The sequence below is a fragment of the Lissotriton helveticus genome, chromosome 6, assembly GCF_964261635.1.
Source record: "Lissotriton helveticus chromosome 6, aLisHel1.1, whole genome shotgun sequence".
In the NCBI taxonomy this organism is placed as follows: domain Eukaryota; kingdom Metazoa; phylum Chordata; class Amphibia; order Caudata; family Salamandridae; genus Lissotriton; species Lissotriton helveticus.
In genome coordinates this window covers 1,946,771,626-1,946,793,359 of record NC_136067.1, presented here as the reverse complement: position 1 = coordinate 1,946,793,359, position 21,734 = coordinate 1,946,771,626, and the positions used below count along the sequence as shown (strand labels likewise).

The 21,734-nt window shown below is 41.9% G+C and overlaps 1 protein-coding gene across 1 annotated transcript in view; it reads left to right on the top strand.

The window, feature by feature from the left end:
- The window catches only part of LOC144762942 (uncharacterized), a 315,799-nt gene extending 296,211 nt beyond the window's left edge, over window positions 1–19,588 (top strand). Inside the window, exons 10-11 of the mRNA XM_078648242.1 lie at window positions 8,109–8,197; window positions 18,031–19,588. Coding sequence (XP_078504368.1) covers window positions 8,109–8,197; window positions 18,031–18,041 — 100 coding nt within the window. The 3' untranslated portion in view covers window positions 18,042–19,588. The remainder of the gene's footprint in view (window positions 1–8,108; window positions 8,198–18,030) is intronic.
- The last annotated feature ends 2,146 nt before the right edge of the window (window positions 19,589–21,734 follow it).

Sequence of the window (21,734 nt, the reverse complement as noted above, 5' to 3'; positions counted from 1 at the left end):
ATAATGCCCTCAAAACTTTGCAGATTTACTGCCTAGTTTCGTTCTTGGAGTACTGAACGTTGTGTGCCGTTTGGCCAATGGGGTGCAAAGAAAAAAAGGAGAAACCCAAAACGGTTATAAAATCAAATGCATTTTAAATCGACTTTTTTTTTTTCAAAGATATTTTTATTAAGTTTTCCAGGATACATCTTGAAACAATACCATCATAGCGTCCCTCGCAGGGGAGTGGCATAATTGACAGGACTGTATTTGATTAACATGGTGGATTGCCTATTCATTTCTCAATGAATGGCTCAAATGTAGGTTACAGTTTCTGATGGTAACTGAGCTTGGAATGAGTTCTTAAAAGCATAAATTGTGAGTAAACGGTAAAACCTGTGCTTCATCTTCCTTCTGCGACGGTAAGCTTCTGAGGCCTTCCAGCCGGAAGGTGCTACGTGAAGTGAACATAAATCATATGAAAACCGCTCCCCATCGGGAGATAACTCAAACAAAGGAAGAAATAACCCCCCACCCCCTCCCCTACTATGGTGGCGGCATCATGCACAAGGTTAAGTTAACCTATGTGACTGAATGTCATCTCAAATCTAAAAGAGATGAAGTTCTCTAATGGTGGAAGGACAAACAGCTGATAAAAGTCCTCGTAAAAAAAGGTGAATAAGGGGTCCCACTTGAATTCAAAGTTTTTATAATTTTCCCTAAAAATGTCTAACATGCGTTCCAGACTGAGCAGCTTCCATAGACGAGAGTGCCAAAGTGAGATAGCTGGTGCTTCCTTCTTCTTCTTTGAAGCTGCCAGAGAAACCTTAGCTGCTCCTATACACAGCCACATAATTGTTTTATCAGCACTAGTCTGATGTTCTAGGGAGGAATCGCGAAGTCCCAAAAGGACACCCGCCATGGTGGAGGGGATGGGGTAGCCCAACATGTCCTTGATGTGTACCAGTATTTCTTCCCAGAAAGGGCGTATAGTTGGGCAATCCCACGAATCCCACCATATATGTTCAAAATCCTCAAGTAGTCCCCACCCTCTCCAGCATCTATCAGAGGTATTGGGGAAGATCTACTTAAGCCTGGATGGATGTAGGTACCAATCCATCATAGTTTTCAGGTGGGCTTCACGGAGCTCCGTGGAGTGATTGAATCTCATGATGTCGAACCATAAATGTGTCTATTCATCATCCGAGATCGCATGCTGCAGTATATCCTCCCACATGGGCATATGGGCATATACCGTGGACGCGGGGAGAGCATAGTAGTGAGTAGGAAGTTATATATGAACGAGATCGCCCCTTTCATAGAGGTGTTCTTGGTGAGGAAGGTCTCGAATTTTGTGACAGGGCTAGTGGCTGCCTCTCGTACCTGAGAAGTAAGGGCCCGGTGCATTCATTGAGCATAGTGATATCTTTCTGTGTTCCCTAGCTCATAGTCCCGCTTGCAGTCATAAAAATTGAGTTGGTCAAAATTATGAAATAGATGTGTCAAAGCAAGGCATCCTCCCTTCCTCCAGGCGCAAAGGGCCCCTAATGAAGGGCCGGGGGGAATGCCGGGTTAAAGTGAAGTGGTGTAAATAGTGAAGGGAACAAAGTCCCCCTTCCTTACGAGAGCGGCGCAATAGGGAGAAGGAGAAGGGTGCGCTCCCCCCCGGCCAGACAAAGTGTAAAATCATTGCCTTGTCGAAAGAAATCCCCCTCCAGTTCTATGTGCAAGGCCTGAAAAAGATAAAGAAGCTTAGGAATAAGTGTCATTTTTACAGCGTGTATCCGGCCTAACAATGACAGGAAGAGAGGATTCCACTTTGTGAGTTCCAGTTGGATTCGAGTAAGGACGGTGGGGAAATTAGCGGCATAAAGCCCCTCTAGACTTGATGTTAGCTGGACTCCCAAAAATTGAATAGAGGAAGTGGCCCCCGGTAGAGGTGTAAGAGACTGGAGCCTATGGACTTCTGCTTGCAGGAGAGTGAGGTTGAGAATGTACGATTTGCCTACATTTATTTTAAGAGCCTGCCACTGCTTCAAAACATTCAAGTTCCGACTGCAAGATTGGAAGGGACGTGGCAGGATCGCCCATGAATGGTATTCCCTGGATTCCAGGATTAGTCCTAACTGCTAGTGCTAATGTCTCAATTCTAAGAGCGAAGAGTAGGGGTGATAGGGGGCACCCCTGTCTAGTATCTCTGAAGTAGATAAAGGAAGATGATTGTACCCCATTGACCACTACCTTAGAGCGAGGCTGGAGATAGTTGGCTCAAATCATAGTAAGAAATGTGGGCAAGAATTTGAATGCCATGATTGTGTGGAACAGGAATGGCCAGTCAACCCTGCCGAAGGCTTTCTCAGCTTCCAACCCTACTAATACCGCTGGGATTTGATGTCTGTTGGCCTTCTCTATCAGGTGTATAATTTGACAGGTGTTATTGTGTGTTCGATGGTCTTTAAGAAAACCCCACTGGTGAGGGTGTATCAGGTCGGGCCTGAGTTCATTCAGTCATTTGGCTATCATGAAGGAGTACAGTTTTGCATCAAGATTTAACAAGGCAATAGGCCTATAGGAGGCGCTATGATGAGGGTCCTTCCCTGGTTTGGGTATCACAGAAATCATTGCCTCGGACATGGTGCCAGAGGTCTCACCCTCTTCTGCCATCTTGTTAAAGAGTCGCACAAGGTGTGGGCTGATATCAGGGGCAAATGTCTTATTGAAGATGGTGGTATATCTGTCCGGGCCTTTAATAGCAGAATTAACCTCATCTATGGTAATAGTGGCGGTGAGTAATTTGTTCTATTCAGTAGACACTTGGGGTAGGGGCAATGTCTGAAGATAATCCCATTGGGCATCCGAATCTAGGGCCTCCCCCGAATAGAGGTTTTCGTAAAAAGAACCAAAGATCTTAGCTTTGTCCTTGTCTCTATGTGTAAGTTCCCCAGAGGACCCCCGAATGCCGCCTATGTACTCTCTATTAAGTATGGGCGGATTTTGCGGATCCACGATTCACGGATTTGCGTATTCATGGATCGTGGATCCACAAAATCCGCGTATTTGTGGATTAGCGGATTTGGGGCGGGGCTTCCATGCGAGTGCACATGCCTCTTGTGTGTATAAAAGGTCAGAGACCGATCAGAGCAGCGGATGAAGAAGATACAGAAGCTCCTGGCCACAGGAACAGCACGAGGATTGCGCTCGTGAAAGTCAAGGATGCAAAGGCCTCTGTCCAGCATCACAGCTGATTTTCGATGGTATATTTGGGAAGAGGGCACAGCTGCCCAGCCTTGACAACGCTCACAATTGTTTTTTGGGCCGATGAATGAGTCACTGAATTTAAGCTTCAACTAGGGCACATGCTTAAATGATATCTGTAAGTGCTTCCGGTTGAGGTTTAATTTTTGTGCCAGGACCATCGTGCCAGAATGAACCCTGCCCTTCATATTTATTCAAGAAGACGCCACCGTTTTGTGCCATACCTCGTTGGCTAAATGTATAGTGCTTTCACTACACTACACTACAGCTGCCTAAAGTGCCAGAGAGTTGTCTACAGCGACCAGGTGTGTGTTACTATGCAATAGCGCCGAAGGGCGCAGGGGTCCCTTGAGTGAGCTATAAAAGCTCCTGTCCACAGGAACAGCACGAGGATTGCGCTCGTGACAGTCAAGGATGCAAAGGCCTCTGTCCAGCATCACAGCCGATTTTCGATGGTATATTTGGGAAGAGGGCACAGCTGCCTGGCCTGTTAACTATTTTACGATGGCGCCGGCAAGCTGCCAGCGCCATCCTAAAATAGTTACTAAATTAGCTTCAACAGGAAGCTCGAATAGATAAAATAAAGCAGATGCACGCGCGCCTGCTTGATTTTATCTATTAGTGCTTCCTGTTGAAGCTAATTTAGTAACTATTTTACGATGGTGCTGGCAGCTTGCCGGCGCCATCGTAAAATAGTTACAACAGGCCAGGAAGGCTTGAACTTTTGGCCTCGGAATCCGCCGCTCGCGGATTGCGAATTTTCGGTAAATTCGCGAGAGTTCGCGGATCGCGGAATTACCGAAAATTCGCAAAATCCGCGAGCGTAGCGGATTTTGCGCTTATGCTTACTCTCTATCTTGTTTATCTTTCAGTTATCTGTCAAGGTGTTTACCAATTTTGTTGCCCTGGGTGTATGATAAATGCCGCAGCTTGAGAAGTGTGAACTCCACCCTATTGGTATAAATAGCCCGGATTTACTGCGAAGCGCTGTTAGGTTGCGCAGGGTTTGCCGTGTGGGATTCAATTTGTGGGTCTGTTCAAGAGAAGACAGCTCTGTCTCCAGTTCCTTCCTCTCTCTAATGCGCTGCACATTCAACGCCGAATTAGGGGCAATGCATTTCCCCCTGAAGGCTGCCTTAAATGTGTCCCAGGTAGTGTACTCCGACGTGTCCTCCTGTTTATTGATGGCAAAGAATTCAGTAATGGTTTCTCTTAATTTGATAGAAGATTCCTTGTCGCATGCAAGCGACATCGGGAAGTACCACCTGAGAGTAGCCGAGGCGTTCCCACACCAAGAGAGACATGTAGAAAGTAGGCTATGATCTGATACTGAAAGGGGGAATATTTTAGCTTCTAGTAGGGCACCCTGAAGGGATTGACTAGTAAAAATGTAATCAAGCTGAGAGTATGTACGCAGGACATGGAAATAGAAAGTGTAATCCCGGGTCTGTGGATAGAGAGTGCCCCAAGTGTCTAGAAAGCCCATGTCATGCATGCACTGCTGGGTGTCCACGGAGAAGGAGCCCATGTCCAAGCGGTGTGCGTGTATGCTGTTCACGTCTTTCTGTCATGTCAGATTGAAGTCGCCCATGAGGATCATTGGTCCCGCCACAAATTCCGTTAATTTCCCCAGCAGGGAATGTAAGAAAACCATCTGTCCAGTATTAGGATCATATACTGCTACAAAAGTGCATATTTTCCCTCTCAGACACCCCTTGACCATAACCCAGCGGCCATCTTTATCACTATGAACTCCTATTAGTTAGAATTGTATGGAGAAACGGAACATGATAGCCGCTCCTATGTGTTTCTTGTGGGCTGATTGTTTTGTTTAACATTTTTTTATTGAGAGTTTTGGTCTTTATAGTACAACATATTGCATATGCAAGTTAGATGTTATGTCAGGTACATATAGGCAGGCAAATAATATAGACACATTCTGTACCCGCCAACCCATTAGACATCGCCCACATCGACTGAGCGTTATCCCATTGTTCAACTATATTTCTCGGCTAGAAAGACTGTTTGGGGTGGCTACCGCTGTGTGCCAGGCTGAGGGAGTTTCCGCGATGGCGCGGGTTGGTATGTAGTCCTATGCTCCATATTAGTGCCCCTCATTGCTTAATGACCAGTGTGCTCCCAAAGTGTAAGTTTCTACTCTGCAGTGTCAAAACGTGAACATGAAACTGTGAACAAATGGTGGGGGGAGTTTGGGCCTGGGGGAAAATCTGGTGAATTTGCATAGAAAAAAGGGGGAGAGGAGAACAGAAAAAAGGGGGGATATGGTGCGTCAGGTGTTTACTCTGCAGTAGATACCAGTACATCCGTGAGTTTGTGTGGGCTGATGATCTATAAATTAGTGGATAGTGTTTGTGTCTAAGGTGCGTGTCCTCGGCCCTATCTAAATGCGTCTCTTGTAAGGCTACTATATCAAGATGGTGGTCTATAATGTACTTCCATACCTTGTGGCCCTTTTGGGGGGAGGTAAGACCCTTAACGTTCCAAGTTCCAATAGTGATCGGCATTATACTAGAGGAAAAAACTACGCTTCTCTAAAATCCCCAGTAGCCCCAGTGTCCCAGGTCTTTGCATGCCCCCAAGGGGTTGTACAGTGTCCTGTCATGTCAACTATGAGGTTGCAAAGATCAGAGAGCCCCACTCACTCCCCTTAACCCGCAAAAAGGTGAAAACAACCATGAACAAATCTACAATACAAAAACTACTATTAGCTCCCCTTTGTGAGGCTAAAACGCACCCTCAAGGACCAGGGGGAACAACAGGTCCGAGGACCCTGTCAACGCCCATTCCGATAAACTTCTCACATGAAAAACATGTTTGTGCCGCTGGAAAGCAGGCCATAATACGGACCCTTGTTTAGGAGGCCAATGAAGGTAATTTATCTGCAATAGAGAATAAGACTTATATCAAGCCCCATATAACAATATAGAACTAAAAGTAGTTATGGTACTAGGTTCCAAACCCGCCTTATTTTAGAAAAATGGAGACAGCACTGTCCTTACGTATGGAGACATTTTAGTCTGTGACGTCCCCATATCTTGCCCAGAGGGCTGGAGCCCTAGACACAGGGGCAGGAGAGGAGTCCAAAGGCGGGGGCTCTCGGATAGAGCAGGACTGTGGCTGCTGCCACCGGATATATCCGGAGGCGTTGGCCTCAATGAGACTTGTTCAGAGGACCGTGAAGCCCAGTCCTGGTTTAGGTAATAGACAACTCAACTCCGATTTAGTTTGTTTACTAAAGTGGTAACAGGCTTTGCTAAATATTTGTTTCCTTATTTTTTTTGAATAAAAGAGGGAATATGACTTATAGTAATGTGAAAGAGGTGTGTAAAAAAAAGACTCAGACTTTTGTAAGCTGCACATAAAACAATGTTGACCTCCTCCCCACCCTATATGCTCACTGTATGGATACCACTACATCATCTCCCAGCTGGAGTAGGTTTAAAAATAGTTCTTGCACACATGTCACAATGTTCAAGCCTTTCACCTCTCCTTTTAAATTTTCATTGGCCCATTCCTGTTCAGCCATTTAAGCTGAAGATCCGAAGGAGAGATGGTAGCCCAAGCGAGCTAATCTGCATCTGATTTATTTCTTGGGTGTGTTTCTGTGGCTTCCAGGTGCTCGTCTAACACTTTAAAATACTCCTAGACTTCTGCTAGCTCCGTTTACAGGTCAGTACACAGCACCTGAATATTATCCATAAGTGATTTGTCTATTTCTGCTTTTAGTACTGCCAAGCATGTCTTAGATTCTTCCTTATTCAGAGATGATGAAGATTTTGTGGTATTATTGCTTCTGAAATGATGACAGTCAGGGGGGAGCAGGGGCTGCCACAAAATCAGTAACATTGTGCATTATCTGTTTAGCTGACACATGTATCCATGTGGACTGATAGATTGGAGTATGTTATTGGCCCTTGTAAAACATCCCTGAGAGGCATGGTATTGTTTCTCGGCTAAGTCCTCTTTATAGGGCCTTAGTGCAAGACCATCCTTACCCCTCCTAATGCCTATGTGATTTAAGAAGGGAGGAAAATGACACTCTTTGTTATTGCTATGGACTTATTCCTCAATATGGGATGCAGCACAGTAATTTTTTAGGTAAAACAGAGACAGTAATAGGCACCAAACAGACGTTACTTAAATATCCATAACACAAGATAGACCATTACAGTCATCTGATAGCAATATTAGACACCATGGAAAACTCGCATTAATAACTATCTGGATGGAAGGATTAGTACAAGTGGCCTCAAGACACTGGCTCTCATACACAGACCTTTTCCATTATCAGCTTACTTCCCTACCCTCACACATGCAGTTTCCTACTTCGGTAAACCCACGCGAGACACCATCACCCCATCATCATTTTTACCCATTACTTTTATCTCCTTTTTCCTTTTCGTCTCTTCTCCCACTCAGATATCCATGTTATTGCTCACACCATACATAAGCTCCTGAAATGTCCCCATCAAGTCCACTGAATCTCGTTAATACAACCCCCATCCTCTACATCAGCCACTGATGGGGAATGAATCCTCCATTCTCCCACCTCGTATGCAAGGCTCAATCCCTACTTACAAAGCATCACCAGCCATACACATACCACATGTAGAACAAAAGTTTCGATACAGTATGCCATCAATCAGAGCACCTCACAGCCAAATGCATACAGACACAGGTAGAAAAATGTGTTTTACAGACAACTACAAAAATGTGATAACTATATGTCCGGTAAGTCAGACCTGCTCTCAAAAAAACTTTGTGACTCAAACCAAAAGAGATCTGGGATGGGCAATGCTGAAACATGACCTGGAGATGCCCATCAATTTTTATATTTCTTTCCAATGCTTTAGGGGAAATTATCAAGATATGATTAAAACACCATACACAGCAGGTATCCAATGCAGCAAATGCCCGGACAATTGTGAAAAGGGACTCTGCAGTAAGTATATGACAAGTATTTTTATTTACATTGAAGATTTTAAGTTTCAATGAGTGTGCTTCATATCTCCACAATAAACACAAAATACGAGCAATGATTTAAGCAGAATGTTGTATTATAAAGTCAAGCGTATATATCTTTTTACCAATTGCATTATTTTGTATTTTAAAATACATCTGTTTCATTTCTGTTCATTAGTCTTAGAATTGTATGGAATGTGTCTATTCCCTCCATGTGGTATTTGCTTCAATGCTAATGTTTTTCAACAGAAAGAATCTTTAGGTATGAGTATGTTTATGTCAAATGGTGTAAACGCTTGCTTTATCCAAAATACAACTTAAGAATTATTTTAGCACAGAGAAAAAGTCCACAGAAAGCAAGGTATTAACTGAATGATTTTTTTATGGATTGTTTATGTAGGCAATGCAATAGCTATCCTTCATTTGGGACTATCCTTAATTTCTTAAACATGTCTGCAGAAATCTATCAACCACTGTGGGATATTGGGTGACTGCAGAACTTGATACTCACAAGTTTGAGTAACCTTTATTTTTGGTGACAAAGAAAGAAAACAAGGCTTAGTAAAAATTGAACAGCCCTGCATTGTACTAAATATGACGGCAAAGTTTAAATCTATGTTGGCGAAACATATCCATTAAAAGTAACAATTGTTGTTAAAGGATCTATGATTACATTTATTAGCGCTAAAGCTGCACTTAAACTAAATAGGCATGCTAACCTGGAGAGAGAGTGAGAACAAACTTGATGAGCTACCATTAAGTCCAAATACTCTGGTGCATATTTAAACTGTTTCTGGAATATGTTGGCCCATTGTTGGTAGCTTGACCTAAGCAGCACAATGTCCTCAGAGAAAGAGCTTGCAGTATATCTAAAACAGCTAGCTAAGGCAACATTACTGGTAAGTCAAAGAGTAACCAATTTATCAACATACGATAAGTCTAGCACGAAGGAAAGATGAACAGAAATTAACAAAAAAGAAATAACAGCAAAATAATAAATAGAAATTAAAAAAAATCATTCACTAAATGGTCTTAAAGTATTCCTCTAAGCCATGGTGTGCCACCAAAAGAAGCAATATCAAATCATGGCTAATTGGTATGATGGCTCAAAAACACCAATTAGAGCCTTAGAGTTTTGGTTATAAAGTCCTACAGCCAACTTGAGGGTGTCAAGTTTCTCGGCGGCAAATGAAAAACAAAGAGAGTTTGATGATGTTGATTAAACCCAAACAAATGAGTTGTAGACACGGTGCTCAGGTGAAGCTGCATAGCAATTGTTTACTGAATGCAATATTTACTAAAGCATGGGCCAGATGCCAGTTCAACAGACACAGCTTGACTCAAAAACTATCAACGGGCGGAGTCCTATTATGTCCAAGATTCAAATTTAGGAAAACATGTAAAATAAATCCTGAGTACCAGCTGGAGGTTTCTCAGGACTTGTTCACATGAACCCAATGCAGTGCCTTGGCTGGAATTCCTTTCCGCAGTTGGCCTTCACGTTCTTGGGTTACCATGGGAGCTTGTTGTACTCTTTTACCTAGGTAATGGGTAAGTGTCCTCTTTTTTCTGCCTTAGTTGGTACAGGATTGCCAGGACCACAGCATTCTAGGCCAGAGTAAACTTTGCGCTCTCAGGCTGTGGGACCCTGCTCAGAATTGGGGCATGCTCTAACATGCAGCTGTTTCTTTCTTTGCTTCAATAATTGCTTCTCCAACATCGGGAACGGGAAGAATGGCTGGTTTAAGAGTAACTTGCTTGAGAGACATTTGACCTGTAAGGTTGTAAAGAGAGCAGTACTTGCTATATAATGCTAGGCACATTCCTACAGGTCTAATCAAAGATGGTCCCCATTTTTTACCTGTTAAACTACCCAAAGTAAGATGGGCACTGACCCTCTTCGTGCCAATATCCTTTTACATGGGGCAGCTCTTACTTTTGAGAATATGGAAAGTGACAGGAGTTAAAAGGTAAACTGCGCCGCAGCACAGTTGAAAGAACTTTTCATTGGCATCGATGTCCTCCTTCTAATATTTTCGTACAGTTTCAAGTTGTTTTTTCATGATTCACTTTCTCCTTATAATGAACCTTCTCCGGAGTGTCCTGGTCCTATCCTGTTTTGGTTAAGGCTGATCCCTGCCTGGTCTCTCTTCTGTCTCCCATCTGCTCATCAAGTTGCCTTGTCTTTCTGGGGTTATTTTTTGCTTTTGAGCCGTTTCACCTGAAATTGACCCTTCCTTTGAAGAAGACTTCTATCACATACTTTATAGTGGTCAAGCTAGAGAGCTACATAAGTGAGTCACTCTTGAGCTTCAAGCAGGCTAGTCAAAATGGTTGGAACACCCACTACATCCAGCACTTACAGATGGTGGTGCCAGGCGACTTGCTTGGTCCAGCACTATGGATCCTAATTTGTTGCAACAACAGAGATACAGGGACTCTACTGCACTAAGACAGAACATTTGACTCCCGAACCTTTGATCTTTTGGTAAAAGCAGCCATATCATGGGCCATACCACAGGTCCTCTCTGAAGACTCTTGTCTGAAAGATTATTTTATAATTCTTTTTTTTTCTTTTTTTTGACTCATCTCATATGACCCCGTAGCTATATCACCCCTTCGACCTGTACCACCACTGATGCGTATTAGCTTAGTGGTTCCACTCGAGTTGATGTTCATTTTTACAGGGAATACCCATAACATACAACCTGAGCTGACCAGAGGTTTTAATCATAATCATTTAGGGACAGTCCTGTCCCTAAACTGGACCAGGTGCTGTATCATCCAAAAGATTCCAAAACAGCCCCTTATCTGGCTTTTCTCTCTAAACATTTACTCTTTGATCTAACTTTCTAAAGTATCTAACAGAATTCCACCAAGCATTCCAAGTGGGAGATATTGTCTGGCGCCACAATTTACAGACCTCCATCCTGGCGAGCAATATGAAGTAAAATACCAGTTTTTGTTGGGACCCTATCGGGTCTGGTAATCCCCCCCAGTGCAGGAGCAAAACCAAATATTATGAGAGATGGGCTTACCTCCACGATGCTACCCAGGGCCCAATATTCTTGTATCTGAGGGCAGGAAACGAATAGGTGGACATCATCTGCATTCTGATGGTCGCATCTCAGACAGATATATTGGATATCTTAAGTGGGGACCAATAGATCATGTGGAGTGTTAAAAAGTGTTTTTTTTCTGAGTGCAGCAGATTTAATCAGGGGGTAAAGAATATCTAGAGATACTTGCTATAAGGTTTCCAGCTCCTCCCTCGGCAAGTAATTCTCCCAGACTCTGGACGGCTGTTCCATCTCTCTATCTGTTGCTGCCAAGAAATGAAATACCATTGTGCCACTTCTTTTCTTCTGGGGGCTAGGTCTTGTAGTTTGCTTTCCATCCTGTTATCATCCAAAAGTGGCCAGCATTTACTCTTACACCAGGAAGAGAGCTGATAGAATTGGAACCTGGACAGAGTACAATTAGTGATATGACTCAATATTCCCAGGAATTACATTTATCGCCCAGTACGAGGTCTCTTCAGTATACAACGCCTGCCTCTTTTAATGGATAAGCAAGAGTATCCAAAAGACACTCCGGTGTACCGGTAGAATCCCAAACTGGAGCCCATTCACTATAATAAGATAGCCCTAAACAGTACGACCATAATCTAGCCGCCAAACGCAGAGTCTTTCAGCGTATTTGTTTGAAAAACTTTAGAGAGCCAAACTTATAGATGAAACCTAGCTCCCCTTCCCCTGCTAACATGGCTTTGAACATGCAGCCTATCAGTGAATTGTCAGGAGAGAGCAATAACATCCCACAGTTCTTTAATTGGTAGACCCAACAGTACAGCTGAAAATCTGGTAGGCCCACCCCCCTTGCTGAAGTTTGCATCTAAGTTTTTTCCAGGATAGCCGAATCACTTTACTTGCCCAGATAAAGGAAGATATATTTCCGTGCATTTTGAGAATGTCAGATTTTCCAAATTCTAAGGGGATGTTGTTAAAAAGGTAAGTGTATTTTGGAAGGATGAACATCTTGATCAAATTGAATCGCCCATAGAGTGACAATGGGATACTCTGCCATCTTTTTAGTAGGACATCAACCTCCTTTGTGACTCTATCTTGATTGGTTTTAGGGATTTGGGCGGGATCCTGAGTTATTATAACTCCTAACTATCTGAGTTCTTTGGCAAAGTTTCCCTCCTGATCGACAATGTTTCAGGCCATAATCTCAGTTTTCTCATTGTTTATCTCAAAGCCTGATAGACTTCCAAACATATGGGCCTCAGCTACAAGTTCTGGAATTGTACAGCTAACATTAGATGATAACAGAATGAAATCATCCGCATACAGTGCTAACTTTCGTAAAGACCCATTTATTTCAAAAGGGACGATCTTCTGATTTAATCTTATGCTTTTAGCTAGTGGTTCTATATATAAATCAAATAAAATGTCGGAGAATGGGCAACCCTGCGTAGTGCCGCATCCTATTTTGACTACAGGGGAGAGATTCACATTAACCCAAATTTGAGCCCGGGGGGACTTATATATTTTTTTTAACACTTCCCTGAATCTATCAGCAAAACCAAAGATCTACAGGACCCTGTCCAAGAAGTGCCAGTTCACCCTGTCAAAGGCCTTGGCTGCATCAACAGTAATGATTGAAAGAGGGAGGTCCTGTGATGAAGACAAGTCAATTGACCCAATTAATGTATGTACTAAATCAGACATCTGTTGGCCTAGCAAGAAACCTTTTTGATCCATGTGGATTAATGACCCTGCAATTTTACTAAGCCGGCTGTTCAAGATTCCGGCGAAGACTTTATAGTCGACATTTAGTAAAGAAATTGTGCGGTATGTCTGACATTGAGTTGGATTCTTCCCTGGCTTTAAAATAAATGTAATGACTGCATCATTCCAAGAGTCAGGCAGGGGAGATGTATCATCTAAGATACCATTATAAAATTTCATCCAGACCGGGATAATTTCCTCCCTCAAAATCATATAAAACTCGATCGGAATAGCATCAGGGCCTGCTGCTTTCCCTTTCTTTGCAGCATCTAAGATAGTTAGAATCTCAGATCCTGTTATTTCTGATGTGAGGATTCCCTGGCTATCCTCAACTAATGTAGGGAGATGTTTCTCTTTAAGTCACCCATCAATATGTTCTTCTGTCACCTGAAGATCTTCTTGGTAGAGTTCCTGGACGAATTGTGCAAATGCTTGTTCTATACTATCCTTATCCTCTACAACTTGACAACCAACTTTAATCTTGGTGATATTGTTATTAGATCTATTGACCCTGCTCTTCATTGCAAGACGTTTACCACTATTCTCCCCCTGCTCGAAGTCACTCATTTTGCTTGCCTCCCATTTTTGGCGAGGGATCTCCTGGGACCTGATTCTAAACGTCAGCTGCAACTCTTCAACTCTCATAATTAAATTTGTATTATCTACCCCAGAAGGACCACTCGCCTTTAAATCTGTCTCTGCCCCTCTAACTGCTTCTAGGTCAGCCAGTTCTTTCCTCTCAGCCCTGCCCCAACCCACAACCGAACCTTTTAGTATCCTTCTCAACCAGGTCTTAAAGGTTTTCCAGACCACATGTGTGCTGGCTGAACCCAGATTCTTCCGGAAGAAGCAAGCAGTTTCCGACTTCAGAAAGCCTGGGATTGAGGATTGCAAAAGAAATCTTCGATTTAAAGTCCACCTCCTCAGAGATGACTCTGGGGGGAGTTCTAAATTCAGGAGTATGGCATCATGATCAGATAAATGTATGGGCAGGTATTCTATTAAGCAGATTTTATCAAGATCGGGATGCTCCATACACATATAAACTATTCTTGAATAATGTGCGTTCTTCTTGCTGTAAAAGGAATATTCCCTTCTCTTACCCATTTTTTTTGCCATACCTCAAAAAGATTAAGATTCTTCAGCATGACAAGGAGATAAGCTTTAACTTGCGAGACTGCTACCTGGTTTCTAGGGGAGGATCTATCTAATTTATTGTTTAGCAGTATGTTAAAATCTCCACAAAAAATCAGGGCTGAATCATAGTCTGCTAGTGCATGACAAAGGTTATTCAGAAAAGTAGTATCATCCTCATTAGGTCCATAATAACTAACTAGTGTATATTTTGTCTCCCGACAATTAATTGCTTTTATAAGCCAACGCCCTCCGTCATCAACTTAAGACTTAATTACCTCTACTCCTGAATTTATTTTGATTATCACAGCAACTCCTTTCGAAAAACATTGCTGGTCTGTTGCAATAATCTAATCCACCCATATTAATTTTCCAAAAAGTGTCTTGCATTCTGATTGTAGAAGATGGGTCTCCTGTATCATTAAAATACTAGCTGAGCTATTTTTTAGGTACTGAAGGATCAAACGCTGTCTTCCTTTCACCCTCAGTCCATTTACATTCCAGCTTAGTAAGTCAAGATGTTGCTTCCCTCCCCCATGGGCCTATCCTCCTTCACTGTCTTGTCCCCACTCACTACTATAACTGCTAAAGCTAGTAGAGGCTGTTATGTCACATGAAAATATTACACCTTTTTAAAAACATGTTTTCCCAATGCTCCCCACCAACAAACGTGAATACCATTACCTCCCCCCACCAACCCCACAACCTCCCTCCCCCCTGCGGAGACCCTCCCTGATTACACATTGGCAATAAAGTATTGCCTGTTCGGGTCGGGGCCCTCCAGCCTCAAAATAAAAACAATAATTCCGAAAATAAAATATGGAGAATGATATTTAATAGTAACTGGTAACTAGTAACTAGTGCCGGCAAAGACCTCCCTTAAGCTTAAGTTAACTGGGTTCAGTCTGTGCCAGGAAACTATCTACTTCCTCTGGGAATCTGAATTCATACATTTTGTTAGCCCATACAACTTTAAAAAAAAAGCAGGGAATTGCAACTGTACTTGGGCTCCCCTGGGCTTTTTCGGGGCAGGATTCAACTTGAAGGGATCCCTGTGTATTCTCTGGATTTCAGACTCCCAGATATTAGCTATGGTGATTCGGGAAAAAGGCTTTAACTAGAAGATTGATAACATAGGCCTTTAAATGATCCCCTTCCAAACCTTCTTTTAGATCTAGGACCCTGATATTGTTCCTCCTCAAGATATTTTCTAACCTCTCCAACCGCTCTGTTAAATCCCGCTCTTTATCCTTCAGTCTTCTCACCTCACTAGAGTTATTATTAACCTCTAGGCCCAAATCCTCCACTCTGCTCTCAAGAGTCTCCATCTGATGCGCCAATGCTTTTCCTCTAGGCTAGTGCAGGTATCTTGAATCTTCTTCTGATTTGATTCAGAAGTAGAAAAGGTGCTCCCGCCCTTTATTGCATAATTCTCGACCAGATTTTAAAAGATACTTAAATCACCTGATCATGAGTTTGTAGCTAATGAAGCTTTCTGACACCGAACAAGGCATTTAAACTATATTAAATTATGTTTTCTCGTTTGTCAGTTAGAAAATGAGATCATCTGAATGGAAAGTACCCAGATGAAATTAGTTCTCAGAGGTTGTAAGGACAAAATAAGGACGAGTTAATGAACTCTGTGCGACCATCTTTCATAAGGGACACCTGTACAGATGTATGTATTACTGTACCTAATTTCTTTTGCTCTCTAATGCTTAAGAAATCCCAAGGTACATCTGAGCATATCAGCTCCTTATCAGAGGAAGCAATGAAAATACATCCAGCCAGAGCATCTCTTTCAAATGCTGAAAAGGAAAGAAGAGAAAGGACTGGACTTTATGGACCTCATATGCAAGAGACTGACACATCACTGTGTTAAGCAGCAATCCATCAGTTTTCTTGTGCCTGCATCAGAAACCCTTGCGCCACCATGGATGCGACATATTTACAATACAACTCACCATGGCACAGGAGTTTTTGGCACAGTGCTAGAGTTGGCTTGAAAACCGAGGCAACTCCAGCCATGCTTCAAAATACAGAGGTTACAGTTTTAACTGACACTTCACCTACTGAATGGGGACTAATGTGTTAGAGCATGAAAAGATGACAAAGCCACCTTGCGATCAAACAAATTGGTCCTGCATAGTGCCCTCTTGTATGTGTGACGTCAGCACTTAATGTCACAAATTGTGAAATTACCTGCATATACTTACCATTTGTGGATCACTTACCTTGTGACTTATCAAGTCACTACAGCTGGTGTTGTGCCTTGGGCACAACCAATGGGGTCATCCCTGCGCCGGGGTTTGGCAGGTGTAGGGATTTTGAAGCATTGGTAGAGCAGCGGCAGGCCGCTTGAAAAAGAAAGTGGTAAATACACTGCATCAAATTCAAGGTAATTGTTTCGGATGGAACGCCTACCTTGCATAAATGACATTCCCACGAGACGCAGGTGATTTTCACGCAGATGAAAACTGACGCAGCGATCAGAAGAGTGACACATTTGCATCCATGTAACAATGGAGGAGATACAGCACTGCCATTGCGTCAAATAAGTGAAGCAACGCCGGTCCAAGGCGACACAAGTGGCTTGTAAATAAGCTCCTATGTGTGTTGTGATAACCCAGGACATATGGGGCCTCATTTACAATGAGGCTGCGCCACCGGCGGACCATTTTTTGCGACGCTGTGGTGGCGCAGGTGTCTGCCATGTATTTACGATGCAGCCCTAAGCCAATTTGCATGGCTTAATGCGGCCTTGTATATATCGTTTCCCAGTTTTGTGCTCTAAAGGGCCTTGCAATGGGTGTTGCTTGGGTGTTTCTGGCAACACCAATGGCTATTTGACACTGCCCCAGATTTAAAAGGAATCGTAACTCTGGGGCAGTGCCAAAAATACCTTTATTTCTCCTTGTTTTTCCTTTTTCTATGTGTGCTGCATAATGCAGCACACAATAGAAAAAAGCCTCTTGTGATTGTTTTTGTGCAGGAAGGTGTCCCTTTCTGAAACACAGATTCCCCTTCACCATGGCAAAAAAGTACCTGCATTGGCGCATAACAGCCTATTGTGCGCCAGCCCAGGGGAAAAGGTCAGGAATCTTGATAGATACAGCGCATTCCTGTTCTTTTCTTTTGCCATAGGGCAGCGCAGCACTGCCCTACAGCAAAATGTTGTAAATAAGGACCATGGTGCGGGAATTTCCTGTTAAGCCACAGAGAAAAGGAAAAGGAAAAGGGCAGAGCTGTCCTCTGCTGGACAGAAAGTTATGAGTGTACAGTAACAGAAAAGGTCCAGAGGGACAGAATACAAGTTACCACCTCACTCCCACGCTTCCAGTCGCAAGCTCCTCGCCCAGCAACCACCTCACACACGTCTCCCTCTCCTTCGCTGCACATCACTTCAATCCTTGGGAGTACAGATGGTCAGCAGGGCTTCAAAATCTAATGCGAAATCTCCTAAATGTTTATTTAAATACCAAAGACAGGGAAAACACAGATATATGGTGCATTTTTGTGTTAACATCAATCATTGCGCACTTTGCTGATGACCAGAGGTGCATCTATCATTGGTGCAGCAAGTGCAGTGAATGGCCCTCTGCACCTCAGTTATGACTGTATTTTACTAACAAACGGGGGTGATGGAGGTCTATTTCTGGTGCCTACATAAGGGCCCATGATACATTACTAAGCCACTGCTCTTGACAGCATCTACAGACAGCAATCTCAAATACCGCCAACATCTATTTAGGTGCAGGCTCAGGTGCACAATAATCATTTGCTTCTTACGCTGCAAATACATGGACATATATTTTGCTGTATACAAAGAATTGTGCTGTTCATCCCACATTCCTCTTGCTTAATGTGTAATTTTTTCTTTCCGTAGCCAAACCCTGATCACTCAAGAACAAGGCTGCCAGCTGTGGGGGTGTCATGTGCACGGCATGAAGGCAAACAGATTGATGGAGCGAAAACACCAGCCACAGCATTTATTTGTATTTACCACAGGTGTAATGTCCTAAATTCTTCAAACCTGTACTCATTTGAGGTGTTCTTTTATATGTAACAGGAATTATCTAGTTCCTCAACATTTCTCATTGTTCCTACATTAGTCTCCCAGTTGCCAGGACCCTGAGTTGTAGATTTGATTTTCCTGGTAGTTTTAGTTTTCTCAGGTTGTCTCAGGTGAAAGGCCTTTAAATCGTAATTTCCTCATAGGGCCTGAAAGAATTTACTTTTACCCTGTGAAGCACATGTAGTGATATTTTACGTCAAACTCTATTCCTAGTGAATTGCGAACTTCTACACATATTTAAAATGTTACCTGTGAATGTGGCAAAAGCATATACATGTTTTGCAAACACAGACCTAATCTTGAAGAAAAACAATAATCGGTAATCAAATAGTAAAAAAAGTAAAGTCTTGGCAAATGCCGAATCAATTTCGACAATAACTGCTTCCATGGCATATGTGGGGTCAACAGATCTGTAGGATTTCATATTTTAAAACCCTACCCTGTGTGTGGCTTTGGAAGAAATCAATGTTGGTAATCTTCTCAAATTGTTCACGCCAGAAAACAATGTTTATTGAATCGCTGGATTAAGCATTACACAGATAGAAAATAGGTATTAAAATGTGATATCATGACAATCCAGCAGCCCACAATGTACATGTCCATCTCCTGAATAATTTTGATTGCAAACAAAATGAATACATTGTTTGCTTTGCATTACATTTTAGTAAACCGTTTCGGGAAACCACTGATCAAATCACATATCATGATATGAAACTATTATTCTCATTACATTCAGAACTTCTGTAATATCAAACTATGTTATTATAATGATGCAGAACTTGGTATTGGGGTTTTGCCATTTTATAATGCTGCAAATGACGTATGTATTGTTATTACTACACAATTAACAGTACTCAACATGTTAGCTTTGGAAGAACTCTGGTTGTCTCACACATAATCTGTGGTCTTTGGGCCCAACAGAGCTCATTGCAATACATGCTTAAGTTACTTAACTCTGTCACTGGAATATGTTTTTCAAACTGCACAGATAGTTTATGCTACTAATCTGAATATAAATACATTCTTGTCATATAAGAAAATGTAACTATAAAGAATGACTCAAGCTACTGAGATTAAGTGTCCAAACTCAGGGCCTTTCTTGTTTTTCTGTAGTTCAACCAAAGCTTCATGGAAGCTCACTGTGCTGATACATTGCTTATCAAATTAGGCATTCTTCTACTTGTGCTAGATCTGCCATCAGAATGAGATGAAGTCGAAATTATTGGAATTTTGTGGTTTTATTAATTGGCATATACGTGTCCCCCACTTTACTTTTTCATCTGTGAATTAATAAACTGAAGCTTATTGTTTTCATTGTTCTGTTAAAAAAGTTTCTCCACAGATTCAGCCAATAAATTGTTCAGCATTATCACCTGAGTTTGTGTATTCATTAAAAATGTCTGCAAAGTGAGGCTTGCTATGGTAACACCACAAAAGTAAAATAAGAAAAGTCATGGATTTTACATGCAGTCTTCGAAACATGGTGGCCATATGCTAAAAATAAAAAAATTGAACATGTGAGTTTTAGGTCACGCAGAGATATCGGCAATGAATGCTTAGGCACAGAACTTTATTAAACCATGTGCTCAGTGTTTCAGTTCTATGTTTTAACAAGTATTGGTAAAGCCAATTGGTCGGTTTCCATTTTCATTTATAACCCAGACAGGCCGACTTTTACCATATTTGCAATACTATCATGATCCAAGAACACAGATTTATAAGCAAACTTTTCCAACTTTCTAAGTTCTAATGAATGTCACCTCATGATACAATTACCATCAAATTTGAAGTTTTCATTAAATTATGGTGCTCTCAAGGATGATTTAGAAATGATTTGTCCAGAGTAGAAGTGTAGCTTGTGGATTATGAAGCATGTTGGAAAGAGCTAACTAAGTGCATCTAAAGTATCAACAGACGAGTGCTTGGAAATCAGTTGTGATGAACAACAGTCTTCACAGTATTTGACAAAGGCTGGGGTCTCTAAGGTTGAGCGAATATTCAGATGTATATTTAAGTCACATAGAATTCCTGGATGGCTATTGTGTACAGTGAAGTGCATCAAGTATTTCAAGCCCAAGTTAATAGAATTTCGTACTGCTATGGTGTATTAGCGAGATTCTAGAGAATTAAAAAGAATGTATATGTTCTTTCTTCAGTGGTGAAATACATCTATGGAGAACATCTTAGAATGTGTTCCTAGTATTTGACCAGACCCATTCAAGCATCGCCATTGGGGATCCACATGCATCTACAGCAGCCATCTTTGAAAGAGTTTGCGCAAATATTATATACCCATTTTACGTTGACCACCATTCGTGTGTGCAGATACACTTGTGGGTGGCCATCTTAAAAGATGTATATTCCATTTTAAGTGGGACGCCTGCTAAAACTGTGGCAGGTGAAAAAAGATTAAAAAAGTAAAATGTTGCATAGGGGAAGGGAACAACAAGTAGGTCCATAAATATTTGAAAACAAGAAGAATGGGGAGAGCAAAGCAATGGATGAGCTGGGGTGCAGAGGCAACAAAGACAATGAGGGAGAACTTGGGGAGGTGCAGGGGAAGCAACACTGTGTGTGAGTCGTGGAGGGGGCTGCAGCAGACTGGGAAGGTAGAAGAGATAGAGCATTAAAAACAAATCCACTCCCATGGAGTGCTAGAGTAAAGAACATGTGGTTATTGAATGCCCACTACATCAGAAGTGGAATAATATGAATAACCATTCAGAACAATGCGAGGCCTAAATGCTTCTGGGTGGGACAAAAAAGAGGAAAGAACATCAGAGAATAAAGAAGGGGACTAGTGAGACAGTCACCTGAGGTCATTCAGTTGTGTGAAAGGGCTGAATGAAAGCCTACTCTGTGCATGATGGAACCACTAGGTTGGCAAACAAACAGCTAAAGGTATCTGTAGTTCAGACCTAAAATGATTACAAACTGGTCATATAAATGAGGGTGCCTTTGAAAGATACAAACAAGAAGCAATACTGTAAATGCTGGGAGTAGCATGCTACCTCCTTTCACCCTTCCTATAAAAGGTGTGTCTGAACTGCTCTGACTTCATTTGAAGAGTTTCTTTAGGAACTGTAGTGCCCGCTTAAGGCTGTTTTTGTGTTTGCATTTTATGTGTCCTGAAAGTATATAAAAAGAACACAAACACATTATGTTAATTTTAAAATGCTTTATTGATATAATAATTTTGACATTTAATTTCATAATGTAATCTAAGGTTTTTCTATCTGCCATATGTACACATTTGTAAATGAATGTGTAGTATTTAGTAGGGTGTCTAATAAATTAACTTTTCTTTTCTGAAGAAAAAGCACTGACTGGACAATGAAACAATATCAGTGTGGCAAGAAAGATCAACAGTTAATGGCTACCAGTTTAAACTAATTAACATAAACACTTGAAATTCACACTTAAGCAATGTCAGAATCGCGGCTCCAGGGAATTATGCAGGTCCAGAGCTGTAAGATGTCTCCATGTGATTGAAAGTCAAGGGCATATTTACAATA